Source organism: Electrophorus electricus, chromosome 11 (assembly GCF_013358815.1).
Source record: "Electrophorus electricus isolate fEleEle1 chromosome 11, fEleEle1.pri, whole genome shotgun sequence".
Taxonomy (NCBI): Eukaryota; Metazoa; Chordata; class Actinopteri; order Gymnotiformes; family Gymnotidae; genus Electrophorus; species Electrophorus electricus.
The window spans coordinates 13,849,803-13,873,380 of record NC_049545.1 but is presented as its reverse complement, the minus strand read 5'-3'; the positions used below and the strand labels follow the sequence as shown (position 1 = coordinate 13,873,380).

The following is a 23,578-nucleotide window of genomic DNA, read 5'->3' as shown; positions in this document are numbered from 1 at the left end:
AGGAGATTTAGAATGCAGTATTATTTCAATATTTCATTTTAACTCCATAATGCCTCATCAGGTCCTGAATACTCAGCTTCCTTATGCATTCACTGTTTAAGAACCAGCTGAACGATCACGGTGCACATCCTCCACTGCCCAATCAAGAAGAAAATGAGGAATGCGTCACAGGAGCAGACTAATCTCTACCAGTGCAACTCACCACCTACTTTCGTTCTGAACTGAGATCAAATTCCAGAACAAGAATATGACGAGCATCTACTGGAGCTCCAAAACAATATTGCAGCAACTATACAGCAAGATCAGTACAGAAATTCTTCAATTATACAGCATGAGCTCAGGTACTTGACTAGTAATCAGAAGGTTGCCAGTTCAAGCCCCACCACTGCCAGGCTGCCAATGCTGGGCCCCTGAGCAAGACCCTTAACCCTCAATTGCTCAAATTGTATTCAGTCATAATTGTAAGTTGCTTTGGATAATCGCGTCAGATAAATGCCATAGATGTAAACATAGGCTAATTCTGGTTAATTATACAATTAACATTTAAACATTGTTAACTTGAGTGTTGTTTAAGCCTACATAAATTACATTAGCAATAAAAATGAACAGGTGAGAGGTTAAGAGATACTCTCTAGATTTATATTGCTAGACTGCATAATTAATGCTTGCAAATCACAATTTGGCTGGTCATTTCTATGGCCCTGACGTTTTTGCTGGTAGTCGCTCTTAGGATAGAATCAGCACTCGGATAGAATCCGAGATGAAAAGGTTTTCTTGTGTGCTGATTGGAGCCTTCTAATTTTAAGGCTCAGCATGCTAACGTTTTGTTTAGGCAGAAAGTATAAGATATACAGACGGGGATACGGCTATATAAAATCAGGCATGCCATCACAGGTGCAGCTGAGCTTAATCTCCAGCTAGAAGAACACATCAATAACTTGAAGGCCCCTAAATCAGTTAGAAGTTGTAACTTTCCGTTAACTAACCTCATGTGTCCATTTAGAGCAGTCGACAAACATAACTGATTAAACCGCATGTTATCGGCATTCAAAACTAAACAGAGCATTTGGTTCTTTGGCATTCTCCACTAGTAACAGAAGTCTTCCAGTCCAAGACCTGCCCATAAGAGATGTGGAAAAGTAGTGGGAGTGGAAATGCCGGTAGTTCTTGGAGGTTTATCAATCACCTCGTCACTTATCATGACGGGAGAGATGGGCTGTGCGGGATTCCACCGCACTCCACAGAGCCGCCAGGTCCTAAATCTGTTAATCTGGATTACCGCAGGCACCCAGTCAATCTCAGCCACACGGGTTAATTATCTAACTCATCCCTGATTGGATTAGACGTGCCGTAAGGTGGTCCACGATTCCTGACCTTGCTTGGTGCCAACACAAGTGCACGCGCACACACACAGAATATTTCATAAATCAAAGTCAAAGGAAATAGGTTTTTTTTAAATGGTGATGAGATGTAACTGATGAAACCGAGTGCACCCCAGAAATGTCCACATCCACGTGGTGATTTATGGCTTCTCTCACACGGAGCCCTGGTTGGATCTGCAGAGTCCCTAAGTGGCCTCCCTCTCTAAAAAGGGCCTGCCTTTATTGGACAGCTGCATCAATAGACAGCCAGTGCAGGTTAAGTGCCGCTCTCCGGAGTCCAACCTCAACGTAAAGCTCGGGATTCAAGCACCTTATGAATATGAAGGGAATCGCCATTATAAATCACTCTCTCCCATGGTGCTTCATCAGCCGAAACTCGGCGTGTCTGGGTGGAGGCCAGCCCAGGCTCCAGATGGAGGGCCACATCCTCCAGTTCAAGGGCTCACCTTATCCAGCTCATCAAGTTAATTATCAAGCCTTCCCTGACATGGATCAGATGTGTAAGGTCAGAGAAAGCTTTGACATGTTCGGTGGTAGTGGCCAGTGGGTTCCCAGGACCAGAGTTCAGACTATAACTCTAAGAACAAAAACAAGCCTCAGCCCCTTGAGCTCAACTGGGCTGCTCCAGTCTGGTGTTTTTAGTTTGGTGGGCTGAAGGAACAAATTAGCCCTGATGTGTTCTAAACTGTCATGACAGGGATTCCTTTGCTTGTCCATGCATGTCCACTGAAGGACTATTGTTTAGCTACTGTTCTCAGGCAGCTAAGCAGATGAAGACTTGGCTGTCACTGCACTCTCATATGCTGACAGGCTCCAGTGCATATCAGCCACTCTTGGGCAAGTAAGAAGCAACTATAAATGCAGACATGGACAAAAATACTGCCTGTCTGAAGTGAAATAAAAGCTTCATATACAAAGCTACAGATGGACTTACAATCAAACCCGGGTTCATCCCAAAGCTGGGGAGAGACAAGCTATGGTGTTAAGTGTACCATGGCATACTTTAGCTGTTTATTGTTGGTCTACAATAATAACTGAAACAAAAGTTCTTTACAGTCAAGCCTGTTTCTTTTTATTTCCTCATTTCCTTTGCTTCTCAATTTTTATTTCTGCTTCTCCCTAAAGTTCTGGGATGGGATCAAAGGTTTGCACCTTGCTCCTTTGATGGCAATAACTGTTCCATGCGGTCTATACGGCATATTGCGAGGCGTCGCTGCGCACTTGGAACAGCAGAGCTCAAACAAACCTTTGGAAGGGAAACCCAGAGGCTCCCGACTCTAGGAGGAAGCACCCGCAAAAAGGGAGGGGTCGCGCGCGGAGTAGGCGAAATTGTGGGCAAAGAACCTGAACGGGGCCAATTGCATCTGTAGTAGAAGTGAGCACTTGAGCACACGAGTGTGTAAACGTGGGAGACGGTGTTGGCGAAAGTGAGACATGGTGAGAGGGGATAAAATAGCGCCTGTAGTTCACCGGACGCCGATACGGACGCGCGGCTCTGTTGCCGCTGGTTCTGCCGCACTGTAACACTCGCGCTTCGCGCGCGCACGCACACACACACACACACACACACTGCAGAGGCTCACGAACGCGTCGGGCTCTACGGAAAAAAATATACCTAGGAGCACACACACGGGCCAGTGCGTGCTTACCTTATATGATGAACAGGTTAAATACAATCAGTGCCACGTATACAGTCTGCATAACAACTACAAGACAGCGCGTAATGTTTCCTTCCGCGAGCAACCGTGGCACGCTCAACCCGACTAGCAGCACTGGGAATCTCTCTGGTCACATCCAGCATTAAAGTTAAGACCCACGGTGCACTGTTGCATTCAAGGTTATCCCGTAAAGAGAGAGCGCACAGGCCCACGCACCCTTCCGGCCAATAACCCGTCATCGCTCGGCGTAACGGAGTTTACTACTTTGACACAGTAACATGGAATTAACGAAGGGAATGTTGAGGGGCGCATGCAAGCTAACCCACTCCTATTAGCTGTACAAGTATACGCCTACGGACATGAGCCGAACCAACAAGCCAGCTAATGATGCAATGTCACAACTGATGGCTATTTAATGACCTTATACAAAGCCGTCTCTGTATGTACCACGGTAGTTTAATACCGGCCAAAACGCAGTTCCGAAAAATGTAGTCATATAAGTCGTTAGCTAGCTACTTCCTTAGCGGGCTTTCTTAGCTACCCACCTCGCCACTAACGTTACCAGAAGAATCCACCCCCTCGTACCCTTATCGCCCTCCCTTGCCCAGCACCCGTGCTTAGTTATAGTCCTACCGTTCTTGTGCGTTGATGATGCCGATGTGAAGGGACACCGAGCACGGGGAAGGGGGAAACTACTGCAACGCTGCTCCGGGACAGCAAGAGTCTGCACACTTTCACAGCCATCTCTGGAGTGAAACCCAGGCACGAAAGCGACCACTGCGGGCGAAGTCGCTGAGACTGCTGAGGGCGGGGGGAGGACGGCGGGCTGGGTTGGGCTACGGTATCATTAGACACAGCGCGTCCGATATTTTTTTTTTCCGAACAATGTTGGATAAATGGGACCAGCTCTCTTCTGGGAAAAATACTTTAGCACTTCGGTAGTTTCTGTTCTATGTATTAGCAATGAAATCTAAAACCATCGCGTAACCTTTTTTTTTTTTTACCTCAAGAGTCTATCAAAGAAAATAAGATGAAAATTGATATTTTATTGGTCAGAAGGTTACCTGCTGGTATACTTTTTAAGCCAATCAAAAACAAGTTATGGAGCGCGGCAGTTATTGACAGTACAACCAATCGGAGAACACGGGACATTCACATTTCGGCGCCTTCAACTGTAATAGGAGGTCATAACCAAGCCTTTTCATTTTGAGGATTCTGTAGAGTTGCTTCATTCATCAGTGTCGTTCATATGTCGCCAACAGATTATAATCGATTTATATTCGAATTGTATAAATTATTATTTTCAATAAATAAAAAAACATCAGTCATCGAATGATGTTATCAAATAATTAACGATTTTAATTAACAAATAATGAACAAAGTAGAACCATATAAGCATTTTAAAACGTGTCTTTTGCACCAGCAACAGATCATGTCACAGTGCACCGCTTTGTCATGTACTCTGCTTTTTGGCAATAGAGTTTTTTTCCATTACATTATTACTTTTCTATTATTAGTACATCCTTCACTCTGCTCTGTGGTTACGGCAAGGAAATGGTTGAACAGCCCCTAAGTTCATACAACAGCGCAGGGTAGCAGGTTCTTTGTAGTAAGCTTGAGAACTGAAGGAGTGCGGAATAACAGAAAATAATCAAAGCTTTGTACAAACCAAGAGATTACTAAACTACATTATGCCATAACCTCAGGTCCATAAACATAGTACAGTCTTGCTGGCAATAACCTCCATTCTGTTTCTGATTTTGGACTAAAGTACTGTTTGTGAACACTTAGCAAAGTTGGATCCCTTTGATAGTATGTGAGCACCACTGGGCACTTTTATGTAGGTGACAGTTTTAAGGAACACAATTTTGCTAATTCAGTTATTAGCATAGTTGAATACACAATGCTACGTAAAGAGTATAACAGCATGGTGCCAGTTATGTGTGTGGAGGCTTGGGAAGTAAATTAAATGACTTTCGAAGCAGCCATAATCATTATGATGCAAACTTCATTTTTTTATTTACCAAAGTAATAAAATTGTTATTATTAATAAAATTCATAATACACGTTTTACATACAAGTTGCTCATTTCATTTTTCTTGATCTTATTAGACAGGTATAATCACCCAAGCACTCTAGTCACATAATCCAATACTACGGTCATAAATAATGCATTTATAAGAGAAGCAAGCAGGAATAAGAAACACTAAACAGGGCCAATGTGTGGAGTATGCTAATATAACCTGCTTAATCATGCTGTCCTGCTATGAGACCAATTCCACAGGGAGCCTAGTCTGCCATGTTGAATCTAATCGAAGTTTCTTCAGTCTGGTTATGCAACAAATATGATGGAGTCTCTTCTCCCACGTGTTTTCTCTGCACATAGGTCATAGAGCTATGTTATCATAAACTTGAATATGAAATTATAGCTATGATGATGATATTAAAAATGATATTAATACACATAATGTATTAATACCTGTTGGGCGCCAGCTATCGTGGTGTTTTATCTGTGACTAAAAAAAGCCGCTCTGTTTCTGCCTCACACCTGTTGCCCTAAAAGCCCCTGACTACCAATCATAGTAGGCTATGAACATGGATGACATCATTGCTCTCTCCAAGCCGCTGCCATAGGCGATTTTCACATTTGCTGTGTATTCTTCATGCCCAAGACACACCTCCCATTGTAAGTGCTGAAGATCTGAATGGAGGGTGGTGATTTTTCTTTTTTGCACAAACTTGGTCAAGTGAGGCAGACAGTGAAAAGTTCCATCAAATACAGTGTGTAATCAGCTGATTCTGGTTCGTAATGCATCAGTCCTGTCAAGAGGTTTCGATAGGCTAGCACTGAGTCACAAGGCTGCTTGCAGTCAGACTAGCAGCTGGAGTTTATGAGATGCTAAATATCTGGAGGAGTTAAGTACCTCTGCTGTGTCCAGTCTCTCTTTCTCACTCTCTTACACACACTCACACACACACACACACACACACACACACACACACACACACACACACACACACACACACACACACACACACACACATAAGCCTTCTAACATGCTCAGAGCAGAAACCTAACACAAAAGGACAGCCAGGGTTAGGCTTTTAGATGTTCCATGGTACAGTGTTTTCCAACATGCACACTTCAAGTTCAGGCCTTGAGAATGTGTGAAAGTCCAGTGCAAATCTGATCGACTATAGCAGAACCAGGCGGGTGTGGCCACCATTATCCAATGACTGATCAACTTTTACCTGCCTGTAATCAAAACTACAGCCTTCTGGACAAATCCCTGACCTGTGTGCAATGTCCACAGCCTTGATGATGATTCCTGGGTGTGTGCAGAATGTGAGAGTCCAAAGCAGATAAACAGAATCATTAACCTGCTATTGCTTGCACTCCTTGCTCACTTCTACAAACACCACCACCCACATATTGTGGGGTATTTACCTGTCAATTAGATAAACACACACACAGATACGCACAGGCACACAAACACACACATACACATTAACAACAGAATTGTGTGGAGATTAGATGATTCACAGCATATAAATATCTCGAAATACTTCCATTTCCACTCTCAAAATGGCCATGTGGCGGTTTACAGTGAGCTTAAGCTCATTAGTAACTGGGCAGGCCGAATGTACTGCAAACAAACCAGTCCCAGGACACGGAAACACAACCTTTGTTGGATTACTCACACCACCTTTGCACACAATAGTGAGAAGGGAGTGACTCTGCTTAGTGTGGCTAAGCCATGTGGACAGACTGGTTGCTGTGTTAAACAGCCCTGCTTTACCAGTTCTCATTATAAATGGGTGAAGCTCATTCATCAACACCGAGGCTATCCATGACTGGCTGATCATTCCACAGACGTGGAAGCTGTAACAGGAGGCGTGGCAGGATGCTGAGACGAGCCGTGACGCAATAAACGTTTATTAACACACAAGAGGAAACCAAAACACGAGAAGTAAAACACTGGATTTGGGCAACACAAAACACAGGCTCAATTATTGACTATGGTTAGCTGCAGCGTAGCACAACACACATGGGTCAAACATCGACAAAGACTGTCGGCAACAGAAAACCTTAAATGCATACCGAAATGGAACAATGGAAAACCAGGAACAGGTGTGATGCATGAGAGGGGTGTGGCCATTAACACACACACACACACACACAGGGAGGAATCGAGAAGGAGGGGGCCGTGCTGTGACAGAAGCACATTAAATGAATAATATGTTAATGTGCATCCTCATGATTTGTTTTGAACTCTCATCATAACCCATAACACATGTCCAACAGAGACCGTTAGACATCATATCTCTTGGCATGTATCAGATATTTGTTGCTCGCCTCAGCTTCACTGCAGCTTTATTTTAGATTCACTTTAGTGCACAACTAGGTTACAATATCATAAAAGTTCTCTATGTAATCCCTGCAGGACTTGACGACATGTTGTGCGTTATCGCATCCAGATTTCTCCGTGCGTTGGAAAACGGTGAGGTGAGGAGAAGTGGGTACGCCTGCATCCATCGTGGCCAAGTGGATGAAGTGGTGGGCATGTAGCACTGAGCGAATCCATTCTGACGAAGATAAGTTCGTGAGCAGAGAATAGCAGGGGCTCAGAGAGAGCTGAAGGCAGCCGTGAAGACACACGGGATGGCCTTTCATTACCTGCAGGCAGGGAGCAAAGAATGCGCCTAGATTTGATAGATTCAGAAATGATAGTCACTATTGCTGAGCCGTAATAGAGGGTGGGTTTTATGAATACAGACCAAAAACTATTCATGAATATTTTTAGATTGAAATGTTAAAAATGGCACAGTGCAGGTATATGTATTGCAGTTACTGTGCAGAGAGAGGCAGTTCCTTACTGGACCGCTCAGGCTGTGACCTGGTGGAGCTATAAATTGGGGCCTTTTAGTTGGACCTTGTAAACCTTTTGGCTTCAGAAAAGCCTGCACCCATCAATGTGGAGATGAGTGTACAAGAAAATATCAAAGTTGATTTTGGGTTTAATGGAACTTTTGTGGTTAACGTTTGCGGTGCAAATTGTGGTTATTATAAACATCTTCCTGTGACTTTGACCTTTTTGATTTTAGGACCCCTACTGTCAAAAATACCTTGATTAACACAGGGGACCCAGGACATATAATTATATGAGTGGTGTCTCATCTATTTGTCATCACACACAGTACTAATGTGAGAACAATGTAGGACTGCATCACTAATCACCATGCAGCGGTCATGCCAAAAGCATGGGTTATAAAGAGTAACGTTAGTAAGGGACGATTATCAAATCATGCTCGTCCTGTCAGAACCATCAGACCTCTACAGCTTGTTCAGAATGCAGCAGCATGACTGGTCTTCAATCTTCCGAAGTTCACACACATCACTCCACTGCTGCGCTATCTTCATTGGCTTCCAGTAGCTGCCCACATCAGATTTAAAACCTTGATGCTTGCCTACAAAGCCAAAAATGGACCAGCCCCTCCATACATGATGTCAATGATCAAAGTACCATCTGTACCTCAAGTACATCAAACCTTGCATTCTTCAAACACAGACTGAATACCCATCTATTTGTGGAATATTTAAATGACCACTGACCCTCCTCCTACGTTGACTAACTGAAACTAGTATTTATTGTAGGGTATTGTTCATTGCACCGATGTTGACTTCTCTTTTGTTGACTAACAAACTCTAGCACTTATTGATTATTGCACTTATCATTGGCTGAGATAGAGCTTATGGATTTGGCAATTCTAGGCATCAGCATGGACCATAGTTCGGACTAGTGGTTGCACAGTGGTTAAGGTACTTGACTTGCAACTGAAAGATTGTGGACTCTTCCCTGCCAAATTGCTACTGTTGGCCCCATAAGCAAGGCTCTTAACCCTCTATTGCTCAAGTTGTACTCAGTAAAAATTGTAAGTTGCTTTGGATAAAAGTGTCAGCTAAATGCCATAAACATTGGACTCTAATCTTCTGTACTGGTTAGGATGTATTCTATGAGTAAATGACAAAGCAGTTTTGTAAGTTGCTCTAGATAAGAATGTCTGCTGTAAATGTAAATATGCTATTTATATATATATCTATATATTACCACATACGCTTGCAAACAGTTTACATATGAAATACGTCATGTACTTCAAAACGGCTTAAAGCCAGCACAGACTTTGTCAGGGTTTTCAGGCGACAACACAGCCAGGAGGGAAAGAGCGCAGCTCTTCTCGTGTGGAGGGGGAAGTGTGATTCAAACAAAAGCAATTTGTGTTTTAACAGCGAATCAAAGCTCACAAGACCTTCCTTTGCAAAGCCCATCAGTATTATGCCTTCCCTGGTTCCACAGTAACAATGCAGCTAATCCAGACGCTGCCGCACTACACCCGACTGCTGCGGCCTTTTGTGACTAAGGGAGAGCTAACTGGGGAAACTGGAGATCGTATGAATCTTGGCTCGTCTTCCAGATTTCTGAATCAGAAGTTTAGTCTTTGCTCTGCTATGGTGTCACATCAGGACACCTCTACTGAATAATGCAGGGGGAAAGCAACAGTAACAAGCAAAACAACTTGCTGCTTAGAAACAAAGCTAGGGCCTCCAAAGTTTCAGTTCTGTGCCCATAATCACTTCCAGGGGACCCTGGAAAGTATCTAAATATGACTTAGTAGGACAGTAAAATGTTTCCATGAACCTGTCTGGGACTGTCCAGATCCTGTTTCATCCACAAAGGAAATTTGCCAAAACTGGTCTAGTTTAAGTGAGAGCTTTAACATATCCAAACATAATTCAGACGGAAACATGCTCACTGATCTTCCTGATGAATGCACTTGACTGAAGGGATTGTGAAAGGAGTGACTTGGCCTGTTAGAGCCAGTCAATAAGTCATGATGTCTTATCTTAGGGAGGCAGTACTTGTGTATTTAAAGAGCATGTCTGAGAGAAAGAGAAAAACACAGAGAGAGAGAGAGAGAGAGAGAGAGAGAGAGACAGAGAGAGCAGACGGTTAGAGTTCCTGTCCATCCTACTTTATTGAACCAAAGACATTTATTTTATGGATCAAGTAGAGAAAGATCATTGCACTCTGATAGTCTACATCACTTCATAGGGGACAGGTTATGTGTCACCTTGTTCTTGTAGTGAAATCTTAATGTGATCGGGACTTTCAAAGGTCTAACCTAGCTGTCGCTTATGTTTTTTTTAAACTCACCTAGCTGTTACTTCTGAAGAAATCTTAGTATTAATTATAAAATGTGTATTTTATCAAATGTACAAAGGCATAGCATTTCTTTTGTAATCATTTCTTGAACGCAGGCATCCACAATATTCCTCATCCTGGACATCCTTGGAAATGACTACAGAAGTGTTTACAAACCCAAATTTTCGATGCTGGGTGGAGCTTCAGATGAGTGTCTTGCTCCTTGACGTTTGTTCCGATGCAATGTGTGTACGAGTTTGATGGATGTGGAACTTTGTTTTTTTTTCCGAGGAGAAAGTGAGCTCGGATTAACCTCAGAAGAATACCCAGCAAAGCCGAAAATTGTTTGTTACAGTCCGAGCGCCTGTGTTTCGCGAACTGTCAGTTCTTTTTAACAGGCAAAGTGAGTAACACCCGCTGAACTGTCGCCGACTTGGCTAGCTAGCTTGCTAACTAGTTAACTTGGGCAATACGATAGTTAAGGTAACTACTTTTAAGGTAGGCTGCACAAGCTCTGCCAAGAGTCATTGTTGTATCAGCATGTACAAGACCGGGTTAGGCAAGTCAAATGGCGTGTCGTCACGGTGCATTGCATTATAGCGCTAGACATTTAGCTAGCTTAGCCTAGCTAGCATACATCGTGTAAGTCCAAGAAAAGTAGCGTTAGCTAGCTACCGCTAGTTACACTAGCTAACAGCGCTTTTACTGTTAGCCAGTAGGCTAGCAAGATAGTCAGCTAATGGAACAGGTTTGCAATTGACTTCGGTGTTAGCCAAATAGCAGTTAGAATACAGATGTTGAGATTGCTGCTGTAGCTAGACAGCTATGATTTTGTCAATCTAATAGTTCCATATAAAGTTAGCTAGCTAAAAGCTATTTTTGACCATTCGTTATTTTCGTGAACGACTGTTAATAGTTTTTACGGTGGTTGTTCGCAAGTTTTAGCCAGCTAGTTGGATAGTTAGCACGACAGTTGGGGTTCGCTAGCTAGCAAGCTACTTAATTCTAGAGTTAGGATGTTATAACTGGCTGACCTCATGAATGAGTTGATATTTTGAGTTTAGTTTGTTTCAGCAGAGCGGGATCCAATAGTTGAATGGGACAACTATTTCGCTCGCTAGTTATGTAGATTGTTAGCAACGATTGTTTAATCTAATTCACCTTGCGTCTATTCAACGGAAAGGCACCTGTCATTGTTTCACCCATAAAAACTCTTGTTTAGCTAATATTGTTAGCTATTCATAGTTATATCGGGCCTCCCTTCCTCTGTCAGTCTATTGGATTTGAACTGATTTTAGTGTTCTAACTAAAGACAACAGACGTCGATTGGAATACATAATTTTTGCTCAGGGCCCCAACAGTGTCAGCTTGGCAGTGGTGGGGCTTGAACCAGCAACCTTCTGAAGTCAAGTACCTTAACCACTGAGCTTTTTCTGTCTACATTTTATTTTATTTTTTTCGTTTTGAAACTCTGGTCTATCTTGCGTCTACCTGTACACAACCCCTATATAATGAGATATAATAACTAAATATCTCGTAATGACATGCCGGCAGTTCCAGAAATGTTGCACCTTTGTAAAGTACAGTTTGCTCCTGTCATGTTCTCCTAAGGGATGTTCTCTATAGTGCAATAGATCTGTGTGGCCCTGATGGTCTCTAGCGAAATTCCACTATGCTCCCATAAAAAGTAATGCTTTCATGCAGGTTTAGCCAAATTACTCAAGTTACACACAGGAAGTCTTGATGCTGACCGGCTTGGGGTAATTGATTGCATCTCAGACAGGATCCGTTACTGGAAGTGCCGTTTTGCAGTCTGAGGAAAAGTATGGGCTCCTGCAGCTTCACAGCCTCATCTGTTTGCCTTAGCTCCATGTAGTGATGATAATATGTAAGGGAGTGGGGTTTCTCTTGCCTTTGTGCATCTTGCTCTTTTTCCTTTGTCCTTACTGCAGGTGCCAAAGGGAGGGAACTGGCTTGGTTATTTTTCTCTTGCTATTTTGGGTAACACTGCTAGCTAAAGAACAGCTACTAGGTTTGTATTCTGCTCAGTATTTTAGATTGAAGACAGTAGACACTAAAGAGCCATTCAACGTTCATCTCAGATGAACATCTCAGTTTCTCAAAACTGTTTATTTTTCTGTTTTTCAGAGTGATATTGTGTAGATTGCTTCAAACGAATGTAAATAGAATGCCTCCAATTATCCCACAGAATGGCAATGGAACTCTGGTCAGCACTGGGTCATTCTAAAATGGGGAACGAAGCTTCTTTTTCAGCCACTTGGATTGTTGATCTGATAAGTCTTGGATTTCTTGTTAGTCTTCTTTTTTACTGTTGCATGTATATACCTTAATTGGATCTCTTTTGGTTTTTTTGATTCTGCACATCCAAGAAAATGCATGCACTAGAGCCCTGGTAACAGCTACTTTATCACATAAACATGAAATAGCAGCTTGATAACCCCCTGGGTACTGTCCTTAGAACATGGACTGAGTTAGCTTGATTGGGTTGTTCTAAAATGTGACACAATCCCAGGTTCTTCTGCTCTTTGAAGATCTGATCAGACTTGTTGCCATGATGAGAAGTTCCTCCTCTCAAGCGTGCTTATTCAACGTAACGAAGCGTTTTCTGTAAAGGAAGTCGTGCTCAGCCATTGACACTCAGTTCCTTTGAGGGCAACCAATTAAAAGAGAGACAATAATAATAATTAGAGTTTGCAGTATGTATGTTGCAAAATCAACAAAACATTTTGGCCAATCCCAACAGTTTCCTTATATGAAGGTATCTGTTTAGGCAGGATGGAATTATGTATTGTAAGATTGCAGATACTTGCTATGTTGATTATTCCAGGAACTTTGCGGTAAACACCAGCAACACATACCTATATAAAGAAAAATAGTTTATTTGTGGATATGATTGGCCAACAGAGAGAACATCAGCAGCATATGAGGCCATCATCTTTGATGTTCTGTGTACACTTACTCTTTGTACATTTGTAAGTGGAGGTGTTATGGATACGTGAGAAATGGGGCCCCACATAGTCTAGATAGTCAATGTTGATCCATTAGGAAAAAGGCATTGTTTTTTTTCTGCCAGATGGTAGAATTACAATGAGAACATCCTGCTTGAATGTGAGTACAACAGAGGAATAACCCAGTATTTAACTATGTTGAAAGTTTTTTGAGGCCGTGTGTAATAATACAGTTTGATGCAGTCATGCCTTGACAACAGTGCAGACAAAGCATTTGCAATTCTCTGCAACAGGAATGTCTATGTATACAGTAGGGGATGCAGAAAATTGAATAGCCCCATGAGTGCTGTGTGCTGAGCTTGACGAAAGGTAAACTTCTGAAGAAAGCTTTTACTGCTTTTCATTGTCTTTCTTGGCAATGTTATAGTGCATGGTATTAAAGAAGGCATTGCAGAAAGCATTGATTTAGATGTGACTGTAGTGTTGTTGTAAATTTAAACACATTGAAAAAGCAGTTTACTTTTTGTTCCCTGTTGTAGTAGGAGCAAAGACTATGCAAATAATATTTAAGGTCCTGTCTGCTCCTGAAGTAGGAAGGGCTTACACAGCATAACTATACTTTAAAAAGCAAAATAAAACTCACTTTCTGATCTTATTCAGTTTTCTGTTTTGGTCCTATGTGCTTTCACTGACACTATTATCTGTGACACTGGAAATAAAAAGTAAATCATATAGGAGGTGTAGTCCATCTGCAAATAAAATTCTGCTCTAACAATGAAATCTTCACATCTGATTTATCAGTTCTTTTCTGTCACCCTTCCATTTGCACCACAGTAGCTTCTAGTATATTGTCTTTGGGATTTATCATAACTTTAAATTCTTCATGATCTAACATTAGCTCTTGTGCTGGCAGCAAGAACTGAGCACTTTCACTCACCATAATCCTTAGTCACTTGTTGACTTGCCAATCATGGATTTGAGTCTTGATGTATAGGCTATGGACTTCCCTATAAGTCTGCAGTTTTGTCAAGAAACGTAATCTGGCTATTCTAATCAAGGTGGCACATCCTGGTCGAAGATCTGAATTAACCCGTGTGGTTTGATTACGATTAGCAGCTCTAACATGCGTCCACTTATCTTGTATTCGTTAAGTGGTGAATGAATGCTGGGGCTCTGAATGTCAGACCTGCATATTTTGCATGCTGTGTTTGAACGTTGTGCATTCTGCCATTACTAGTATGAATGCTTGCATCTAGCTGCTTTAGGGGCACCTAGCACAAACCAAACACAGCAAGTTACACTTTTCCATTTTTCATAGTTTATTCCACATGCGCACATCCCCATATATAACCTGCCCATCAAATGAATTTTCAACTTGTTTATTGAACACTTGCAAACGCATGTGAGCACTTTAACTGAGTTATCCACTTTAATGTTTTTATGCTGATCAGAATAGTGTGTTCATGTAGCCTTGTGCATGTAGCATTTACTGTCATGTTGTATTAGCCAGCCTCTTGAGTTTTAGCTCATATGCAGAGACAGAGGGAGGTCTCCCATCACTGTTTATTATAGGCTGCTTGCTCCACCATGCATAAAGGTTTGTAGTTTTGGTTTTATTCGGTCTCTTATTTATTAATGGATTTATATAGGGACAGTAGTTGTTACTGTTGTACTATGGTAGAGCCATGAACACATTATTAATTACCTGAGGTGTCTGCAGGTCTGTGCCATTACCCTACTGTTCTTTGTTAAATGTTTGAGGATTCTGTAGTGTGCCACTGACTCCAAAGGAGGAGCAGCAGTACTGAATGTTTTCGCTGCTCATTCTTTGGCTGACGGTGGTCAGCTCACATATTACAAGCCATTTGTTGCAGAAACTTCAGATAATTCCAAAGCTTTGTCTCATAACTGTACACTACTTTTAGAAAGGTAACTCAGAAGACATAGCATTAATGATTCAATGGATTTCTTTTTGCTTTTACATTTTCAATGCGGTTCTGTTTCCTTGGCTTCTGTAATAATGATGATCTGTGTAAAATTCCTCAGAGGTTAATTACAGTTACTGTAAGCAGTGTGGTTGTTGGGACTGTTATACACTCACAGGCTACTTTATTAGGTACACCTGCCCTAACTGCTCTTTAATGCAAATATATAATCAGCCAATCACATGGCAGCAACTCGATGCATTTAGGCATGTAGACATGGTCAAGACAACCTGCTGAGTTCAAAGTGAGCATCAGAATGGGGAAGGAAGGGGATTTAAGTGAGTTTGACCATGGCCTGGTTGTTGGTGCTAGACAGGCTGGTTTGAGTATTTCGGAAACTTATGTTTTATTGGGATTTTCATGTACAACCAATCTGTGTACTGTTATGCTACTGTTGAGGTAGTCATTCTGTTAAAATTTTAAATTGAGTTACATTGTTTGAACAACACAGATCTGCATGATGTGCATTGCTGTTATATTTACATGAGTAATTTGGCAGTCTTTATTTTTGCTTCTTTATATCATTGCATCGTTGTGCTATTACTGTATAGAACTGACAAGGAAGAAGTTGTTATTCTGAATGGCCTAACATTGTTTTGTAACTTGGCAAAAAAGTAGTTGTGACTTTCACTGCTGGTCATGAGCTCTGTTGGACTGTATAAAGGAAGCAGCAAAACTATCAGACCATGGACAAATACACCTTTTGTTAAAAGCAACTTATGGTATTAATTGAGTTAATTATTTGGAAAAATAAACAATTATAGGAACTGTTACATGTCAGCCTTGTTTGAGCTGATAAGTCAATTTAACCACTCATTACAACCAAGATATGCAGAAGAGAAACTCTGAATGCATAACATGTAGAACCTTGAAGCAGATAGGCTACAGCAGCAGAAGACCACACTGGGTGCCACTTCTGGCAACTGAGGCTAGTTTGCACAGGCTCACCAAAATAGGACAATAGAAGATTGGAAAAAACGTTGCCTGATCTGATGAGTCTCAATTTCTGCTGCGATGTTCTGATGGTAGGGTCAGAAATTGGCATAAACACATGAAAGCATGGATCCATCCTGCCTCTAGTGGTATCAATAGTTTAGGCTGATTTGGGGGATATTTCCTGAAGGCAAGCGGTTCAACCTGGTGCTTGTAATGTATAAAGTGGCTGGTGAGTGTAGTTGGGTATTATAAACACGAAACAAAAATTAAGGGATTCATTTGATTGGTCATATAGCCAAATCATTCTGGCTGTGTAGAGCTGGAATCCCTAGTAGAACACTAATTGCAGTCTTTTTTTTGTTTAATTGTAGAGGCTGAAATTGTGAGTTTCATTAGGCTAATATGCGTACAATTAACTGCAGGCCTGCTTCAAACTGACAATGTAGCACCATTAGCTAAAATATAGGACTTTGTTTGTCAACGGATATGGGAGTTTCAGACTCTTGTACATGTAAACAATGCTGTATAGGAACTCTATTACTCTCAGTTATAAAAAATCTAGTTTTTACTCCACAGTACTGTGGTAACCTTTCATTGCTGGTTTGCGCAGCTTAAAAAGATGAATTTCTATTAAGATGACGTTTCCAATTCCAGGTGTGCTCCCGTCACACTGAGCTGAGTTTGTCCATGTAGGGAGATGATAGGTTGAACAATGGGCACATTCCAGTTTTGAGCAAGCAATTCATCCATGTCTTCCAGTTGGCTGGAGCCTTTCTGGAATAACAGCTAGCCAAAAAATCACTTTGTGAAATTAGGTTAATTATTTTTAGCACTGCCATTTTGGAAGCAGGAGATAAGCTGTCAATTAGGCTCCCTTTGTTTTGGATTTTTATGCAATGTGTAGCTTGCCTGACCCATCCTGCTGCATCCCAGAGAAACCAAAGGCAAGTTGAACTGGCAAGTTGAAAAGGCAAGTTTTTATTCACTGTGCTTGGCAAATGACACTTTCAGGACTCCCTTGAGTTTGGTGCATCCCAGAGATGCTAGATAGTCTGCAGGCGGAGAGGATTTAAATAGGCCATGCGGTGTCTTTACACTTGCCCACAAATGACATTAGTCTCTCTGATACAGTGGCCTACTGAAAGGCAGTTTGTGCTGACTCACTGCTGCGCTAAACCGCAAAAATTAATGGTGTTCTTTACAAATGCCGTTTTGATATTTTGTGGAACCTTGCATGTTTAATATGAAGCAATACTGTCTTCACCATAAAGCGCAAGAGCACCTGGCAGACCACAGCCCAGCCGCCCCACTTACTGCCTCTCCGGCCCATTCCGCTGCAGAGGGAGGACAACTGCTGTTAAAGGCTCCTCTCCCTCAGAGAATAACTCCATCATCGTCCAAAGTCACGGACCACTGCTCGCTCCAATTCGCCGTGCGTCCTCTCCTTTCTGCTGAATCAGGAGGTTCGGGGGGTGGGGGGTGGTTGGGGGTTGGGTGGTGGTGATTGATAATAGAGTATCGACAGGTGACGGCCCCTTTCTCTCAGCTGACTGAAGGGGAATGCATACACATGCATACACCCACACATACACCCACACACACTGTTAATTACTGTTCCACATCCTATGATGTACTGCTGACTTCAGTGACTCTTCAAATGAAGCTTGGAGATTAACTGCAATGCTCAAATAAGTTGGTGCAATTGTGTTTTCACTAAAGCCTTCAGGTTAGGGTAGTCATGACTCGGTGAGAGCGTTTTTGTTTCTGCCTGACCGTGTGCTGCCGGGGTCTGCGTTTAAACATGCCCATGCCCCTCTTCCAAAGAAGAGACTTTTTTTGGTCTTAGGGAGCTGATTGTTAATTAGTTTTCTGCTGAGCACTGGAGGCAAATCTTGGCCAAGCTCGGAGCTCGGGGAATCGCTGCAGTTGTGGGACGCTCCCGATTAATCCCTGTAACTTTTTGGAGCAGTCCGACTGTTGCCATGCTCCTCCCTTCGTTTCCGCCTGAATCTGACTGTAATTTGTCACCTGAGACCTGTTCCAGGCACCCAGATTACTGTAAGTGTGTGGGGGGAGGGGCTGGGACAGGTGCCATGACAATATATAGTGCAGCTGTTAGAGTTGAGCTGCAGTGCAATCTGATGTTGATTTAAATAATGAGTTTTCATTTCTTACTTACACTGTCAGTGGCAATAAATTATGCTGATATAAAGATATATCTAGATTCCTGTTAAGGTTGGCGAGGAACAGAACTAATAGGGAACAGAACACTCACTCCTTCCTTTTCCCTCACTCGCTCTCTCTCGCTCCCTCTCTCTATCTCTCTCTATCTCTCCCCCTGCGGCAGGATGTACCGTTTGCAGATGTTGGCGGCGGTCACGGTCGGGGTGGCCCAGCATACCCGCCGTTTTCATGGCAGCGTGCGTGCCCCACATCAGCGCCGGCTGCTGCTGGCTGCCATGGCTGGAGTGACGGGTGCTTCTACTGCTACGGCCCTGTTCTGGACCAGGTACTGTGACAGCCCTGCATTCACTTCATGCCCCCCCCGTCTTTAATGCCAAGCCCTAGATGTAGTAAATAATGCAATTCCCTAAATACACATTGCTTTCCAAGTTAATGTTGCTCTCCGGAGTTCTAGACAGTCACTGTGTCACATGGTCGGCATCAACAGTGTGTTCGAATCTCCACCAAATCTGCACTATTCCTTCACATTTGTGTGACTGGGAAAATGATGAAAGTCTACATATTAATATAGTGTAATCATACATTTTATTTATATATACATGTGTGTATTATGCTGTAATTATCCTCCAGTGTTTTTCACTCTGAGCTCTGGAGGCTTACCGATCACGAAAGAGATATGGGCACACTCGTTTCTGTAGTTCCATTATGATCATTCTGAATTGTCTTCCATGTCTGCGTTATCTCATAAGCACGAGCACTGTCAATTTTCCGTTGCTGACAGATTGCATGTTCCGTGTGTTGTGATTGCTGGTTAATTCACGGAGATTGTAGAGAAGCCAGGAGGGAAGAGGCCTGGTGAGTAGCATCGCTCTCGCACAGCTGGGAGCTAACAGCTGCCCGGGCTGCCAGCCTTCCCTGCTCCTCTGGATTAGCTTTCATATCCTGCAGCATGTCCTTTGTAAAATCTAGTGGAACTGTGCAGCATGCACTCTAAAAGGGTCACGCACAAGAAGTAACTGAGACTGTGTCTGTGTTATGTCTCATCTGGGCTTGTACTGATCACAAGGTGTGCGTTCCTGTAACGAGTTAAAAGTGTGGATGTTATTTAATTTCATGAAGTCTCATTATGAAATGTCCTGCAGAACCCGAACATCCCAGAACATCGCAGAACCCAAAAGTGCATGAATTTTCGTAATTACATTGCTTGTATACAGTGCAGTAGTGTGGTGTCATTTTGTCTGACAATGGGTAAATAAGAGTTTCATTTAGCAAACGGGGCATGCAAAAAGATTTACAATTTGTACAGAACGGGCAATAGGAATGTACTGTAAATTTCTCATAAACAAAAATTGTTTTGAAGTTCAGGGCTCGTGGTGTTTAACAACAATAAACCAATTAGGAACATGAAACTGCTTTATAAATGTGAATAGTAGACTGTACACTGCTTCGTGCAACATGAGTTACTGTTTGGTAGTAAGATTCTCTTGTATACAGAAACAGTATAGATAGCATCTGCAAATTAAGCAGGTTCTCTCCACACAGCAGCAGCCCTGATACGATACGAGACCGCAGCTGCAATGTCAACACGTCATGCCCCACAAGTGCCTGATGAATCTCCGAACTATCAGTTACTGCTGGTTTTTGGTTACTGGGAGTTGCTCTCTCTAACGTGATCAGTAGGCCTGACTGCCGTTATCTTGAGGGTGTCGCCTTTTTCACTATGCTATGTCCGTCCAAATGATTGACAGGGCACACGCAGAGGCAGGCTCTTCCGCGAAGCTGGAAGAGAAGCTGCGGGAGGAGGGATCTCTGCACAGCATGGAGGCGGAGTCCGACAGCACAGTGGAGTCCAGCAGTGGTGGCGAGGAAGAGGAGGAGGAAGCGGGCTCGGAGGGGAAGAAGAAGAAGCAGAGAATCGGCTTCCGTGACCGCAAGGTAATCGATGGGTTGTCACCCAGCATGTCGCTCCCTCACCTGCATCCAATTGAGATGAGTCAGCTCGGGCTTGCTGTCCAATTCAGATGACTCAGCTGGGGCTTGCTGTCCAATAGCATGCTCCCAATGGCACCCCCAAACGGATCATGGTGTAAATCCACAGTCTCAACGCTGTAAACAGAGGGGCTTCTCTGCTGTAACACAACAGCCAAGGCCAACGATTACAGCTTATGGGGTGGTGGAAAATGTGAATCAGTGGACTGAATAATAGTCAAGATCACCCCTTGGTAGCCAGGAAGGACAGCATAGTGTTGTGGGCTGAGGAAGTCTGGCAGGGTATCAAAACAACCACAGCTCAAGATGGCCACTGCCCTGCCAGAGCCTGCTAATCTCAGTGAGGGCGAGAGTTAGTGATGGCCCTGCTGCTAGCTTCTGTTCCTATGTGTTGAATATATGCATAAATTTGTATGCATTTGCCAAAATATTTGATTCATCCTGAGTATTAGAAAAATAGAGCCAATTGCATTGTATTATTAGGTTTTTGCCTGTTGGTGGCTCTCTCCTGGGGAATGCCAGTTGAAATTCTTGACAAGACTGCTCCCTGCATACATGTGTGGCTGGTGTGGGTGTGGCCCAAAGGGGGTTTTGTGTGTGTGTGTGTGTGTGTGTGTGTGTGTGTGTGTGTGTGTGTGTGTGTCTGTTCATGTTCTGTGTGGCTGAATATGTTTTTTAGGAGCTCTTGGCCTTGCCTTGGGGACATTAGGGAGAAATGGTAGTACGGAGGTTGAGACAGGGTAATTATTTCTGTGCCGCTTACAACAGAGGCAGCTACCCTTTCATAGTTCATTATAGTGTTTCATTTGCCTTTCAGTGATAAATTCACTTATTCGCTTATTAAGCAGAAATTAGTAAACCACAGCAAATGGGTTATGATATGACCTTACTGTGACATTCAGATTGCACAGATCTGGAATGAGTGATGGCTTTTCATCAGGCAGCAAACAAGTGACTGGTGTATGTGTGCGTGTGCGTGCACACATGTGAGTGCAGTCATGTGTATGTGTTATATAGTGCTCTGTCTGAATGGAGTGAGTACGGCGCTCAATGGAGGCTGGCAGACACCCTCCCCACACCCCGATATACTCATCCTAAGAGGCCCTCTTTCCTCTTTAATTTGTCTCCAGTACTCATCATATTAAGAGATGAAGCAAAGAAAAATGGCCCTGCTATAAAGCCAAAGCCAGCAGTCTGTAAATAAAACACTTGAGCCAGTAGAACTACCAACTTCCTGCTGGGTCTGCATGCAGCACTGTGTGTGTAAATATGTGTGCTTCTATGTGTACTCAAATGTGTGCTGAATTTTTTCTCACTCTCTTTCTTTCTGTGTGTGTGTGTGTGTGTGTGTGTGTGTGTGTGTGTGTGTGTGTGTGTGTGTGTGTGTGTGTGTGTGTGTGTGTGTGTGTGTATTCTTTATGACTTGCCAAGCATATTAGACTAGGATTAAATCTGTGGGCATTACAAACTGGTGGGAGTTATAAAATGATACATGAATAATCTCAAAGCAGTCCAAACCAGAGTCTTGTATTAGGTAGTAAATACATGTATGTATTCTAAATATTCTCAAAGCTAGGTATTCCAATTTTATGGTCTTTTGCACCCGGGGTGTTCAGATGAATGCACCACATGACTGACTATCATGAATTTGTGATGATATAATATTTCAGGCTTGTTGTGTGGGTGAGGAGCCATGAACCCATCACTAGAACTCTTCTAACAGGAGCGCCACGTGGCTGAGGTCCTAGGAAGCTCCCAGAACCGACACACATCTACCTGGTGTGTCAGAGGTGTCACTATACACATGTTCCTGGTCACCTTCACCTTTAGCCAAACAGATGTTCAGAGTCTGTTCTATACCAAAGGGGTCTAGAAGAATTATAATTTGATGGCCAGCAGCTGTAATTGATTAGACAGGTGGTGATGCCTCAAGTATTGTAGTGTAATTAGAAATGGGGGTATTAAATATCATGGTCCATTTGGTTCATTTAAAACATGGAAGCTTTCTGCTGGGTGGGGTGGAGGCCATCGTTTTGGAGTACTGTTTGCAGAGCAATTTTTTGCTACCTATCTTTGGATAGAGCTTTACAAGTACTTTAAGGGCAAAATTAAATGGCCAATGTGGCTCTATGGTTTTATACCAAGATTGAACCAGAGATTGATTTAGTTTTTTGTGTGCCATTGTATCTTTTTTCATTTGGTCCAGTTGGTTTCACATTGCACCGATTCATGCACATCAAATTATTTGCACAAGTGCTCATTTGACTGCATCTTGATTCTCTACTATGTTTAGGTTGTAAGCAAAGGGAAAACCAAGGTATAGAAGGATGAGTTTAGTGAAAAATAACTCGCCACTTTCTTCATGGGTGCTTTCACCTGTGGGTGATTGCACAAGATCATTTATTGCAGACCTGTGAATATGGCTCAGTATTGTTGACTGTGGAGCTTGTCAGTTTTGCTCTGAGTATTTTATTAAGCTCCTTTGAAACTTGTTGCTTTTTTGAACTGAGCTAGTGCTTCTTTCATTGGGCATTGCACACTGCATATAATTTCTCAGTTGGTTGGAATAGTTCATAGCCTTCATTCCCTTAAATTTGTCATGGTAACATGAGGGCTCATGAGGTTCACACCAGTCAAAGTACAACGAACTAAAGTAAAGGTATGATTGGTCTGCAGCGATAAGGTTGGTGTGAAATCAAGCTAAATCTTTAAATTTCTCAGAATGCCGTAGGAATGATGGACATGATGGACCGTTTTGAATATCTTATGTCACCTACACCTGAAAAACTCTAAGATGCCTAAAAAGTGGGGGTGTTTTCATGGAAATAACTATTGATTCATTGATCTCTGTTGGAAGGTTGGATAAATGACTAATATAAAACAGTATAAATGGCCTGCTTTTATGAAACCTTTTGAAGTGGGAACATCAGTTAGGCTACAGAATTATAACAGATTGTAACAGAGCATGTATCTGATCGTCCTTGTACATTATAGTGCTCTATTTTCTCAGTTGTACCAATATTTATTAGTCAAAGTAAATACAGTGGTGCTTGAAAGTTTGTAAACCTTTTAGAAGTTTCTGTATTTCTGTATAGATTTGACCTAAAACTTGATTAGATTGTCACACAAGTCCTAAATAGCGATAAAGAGAATCAAATCAAACATGAGACCAAAATATTAGACTGTCATTTATTTATTGAGGAATAAATAACTTCTAAAGGGTTTACAAACTTTCAAGAACCATTGTGAAAGGTACAGATAATGTTCCTGCAA

At 42.4% G+C, this 23,578-nt stretch overlaps 2 protein-coding genes across 7 annotated transcripts in view; one reads left to right on the top strand and one right to left on the bottom strand.

The window, feature by feature from the left end:
- mcu (mitochondrial calcium uniporter) overlaps positions 1–3,852 on the bottom strand; it is a 50,619-nt gene extending 46,767 nt beyond the window's left edge. Inside the window, exon 1 of the mRNA XM_027022975.2 lies at positions 3,674–3,852. Coding sequence (XP_026878776.2) covers positions 3,674–3,784 — 111 coding nt within the window. The 5' untranslated portion in view covers positions 3,785–3,852. The remainder of the gene's footprint in view (positions 1–3,673) is intronic.
- A 6,582-nt stretch (positions 3,853–10,434) lies between these two features.
- The window catches only part of micu1 (mitochondrial calcium uptake 1), a 37,213-nt gene continuing 24,069 nt past the window's right edge, over positions 10,435–23,578 (top strand). For 4 of the 6 annotated variants that reach the window (XM_035531294.1, XM_035531293.1, XM_035531291.1 and 1 more), the window contains exons 1-3: positions 10,435–10,645; positions 18,480–18,641; positions 20,065–20,251. In XM_035531294.1, coding sequence (XP_035387187.1) covers positions 18,481–18,641; positions 20,065–20,251 — 348 coding nt within the window. In that variant the 5' untranslated portion in view covers positions 10,435–10,645; position 18,480. The remainder of the gene's footprint in view (positions 10,646–18,479; positions 18,642–20,064; positions 20,252–23,578) is intronic. The other 2 variants (XM_035531295.1, XM_035531292.1) reach the window with 1 other exon arrangement.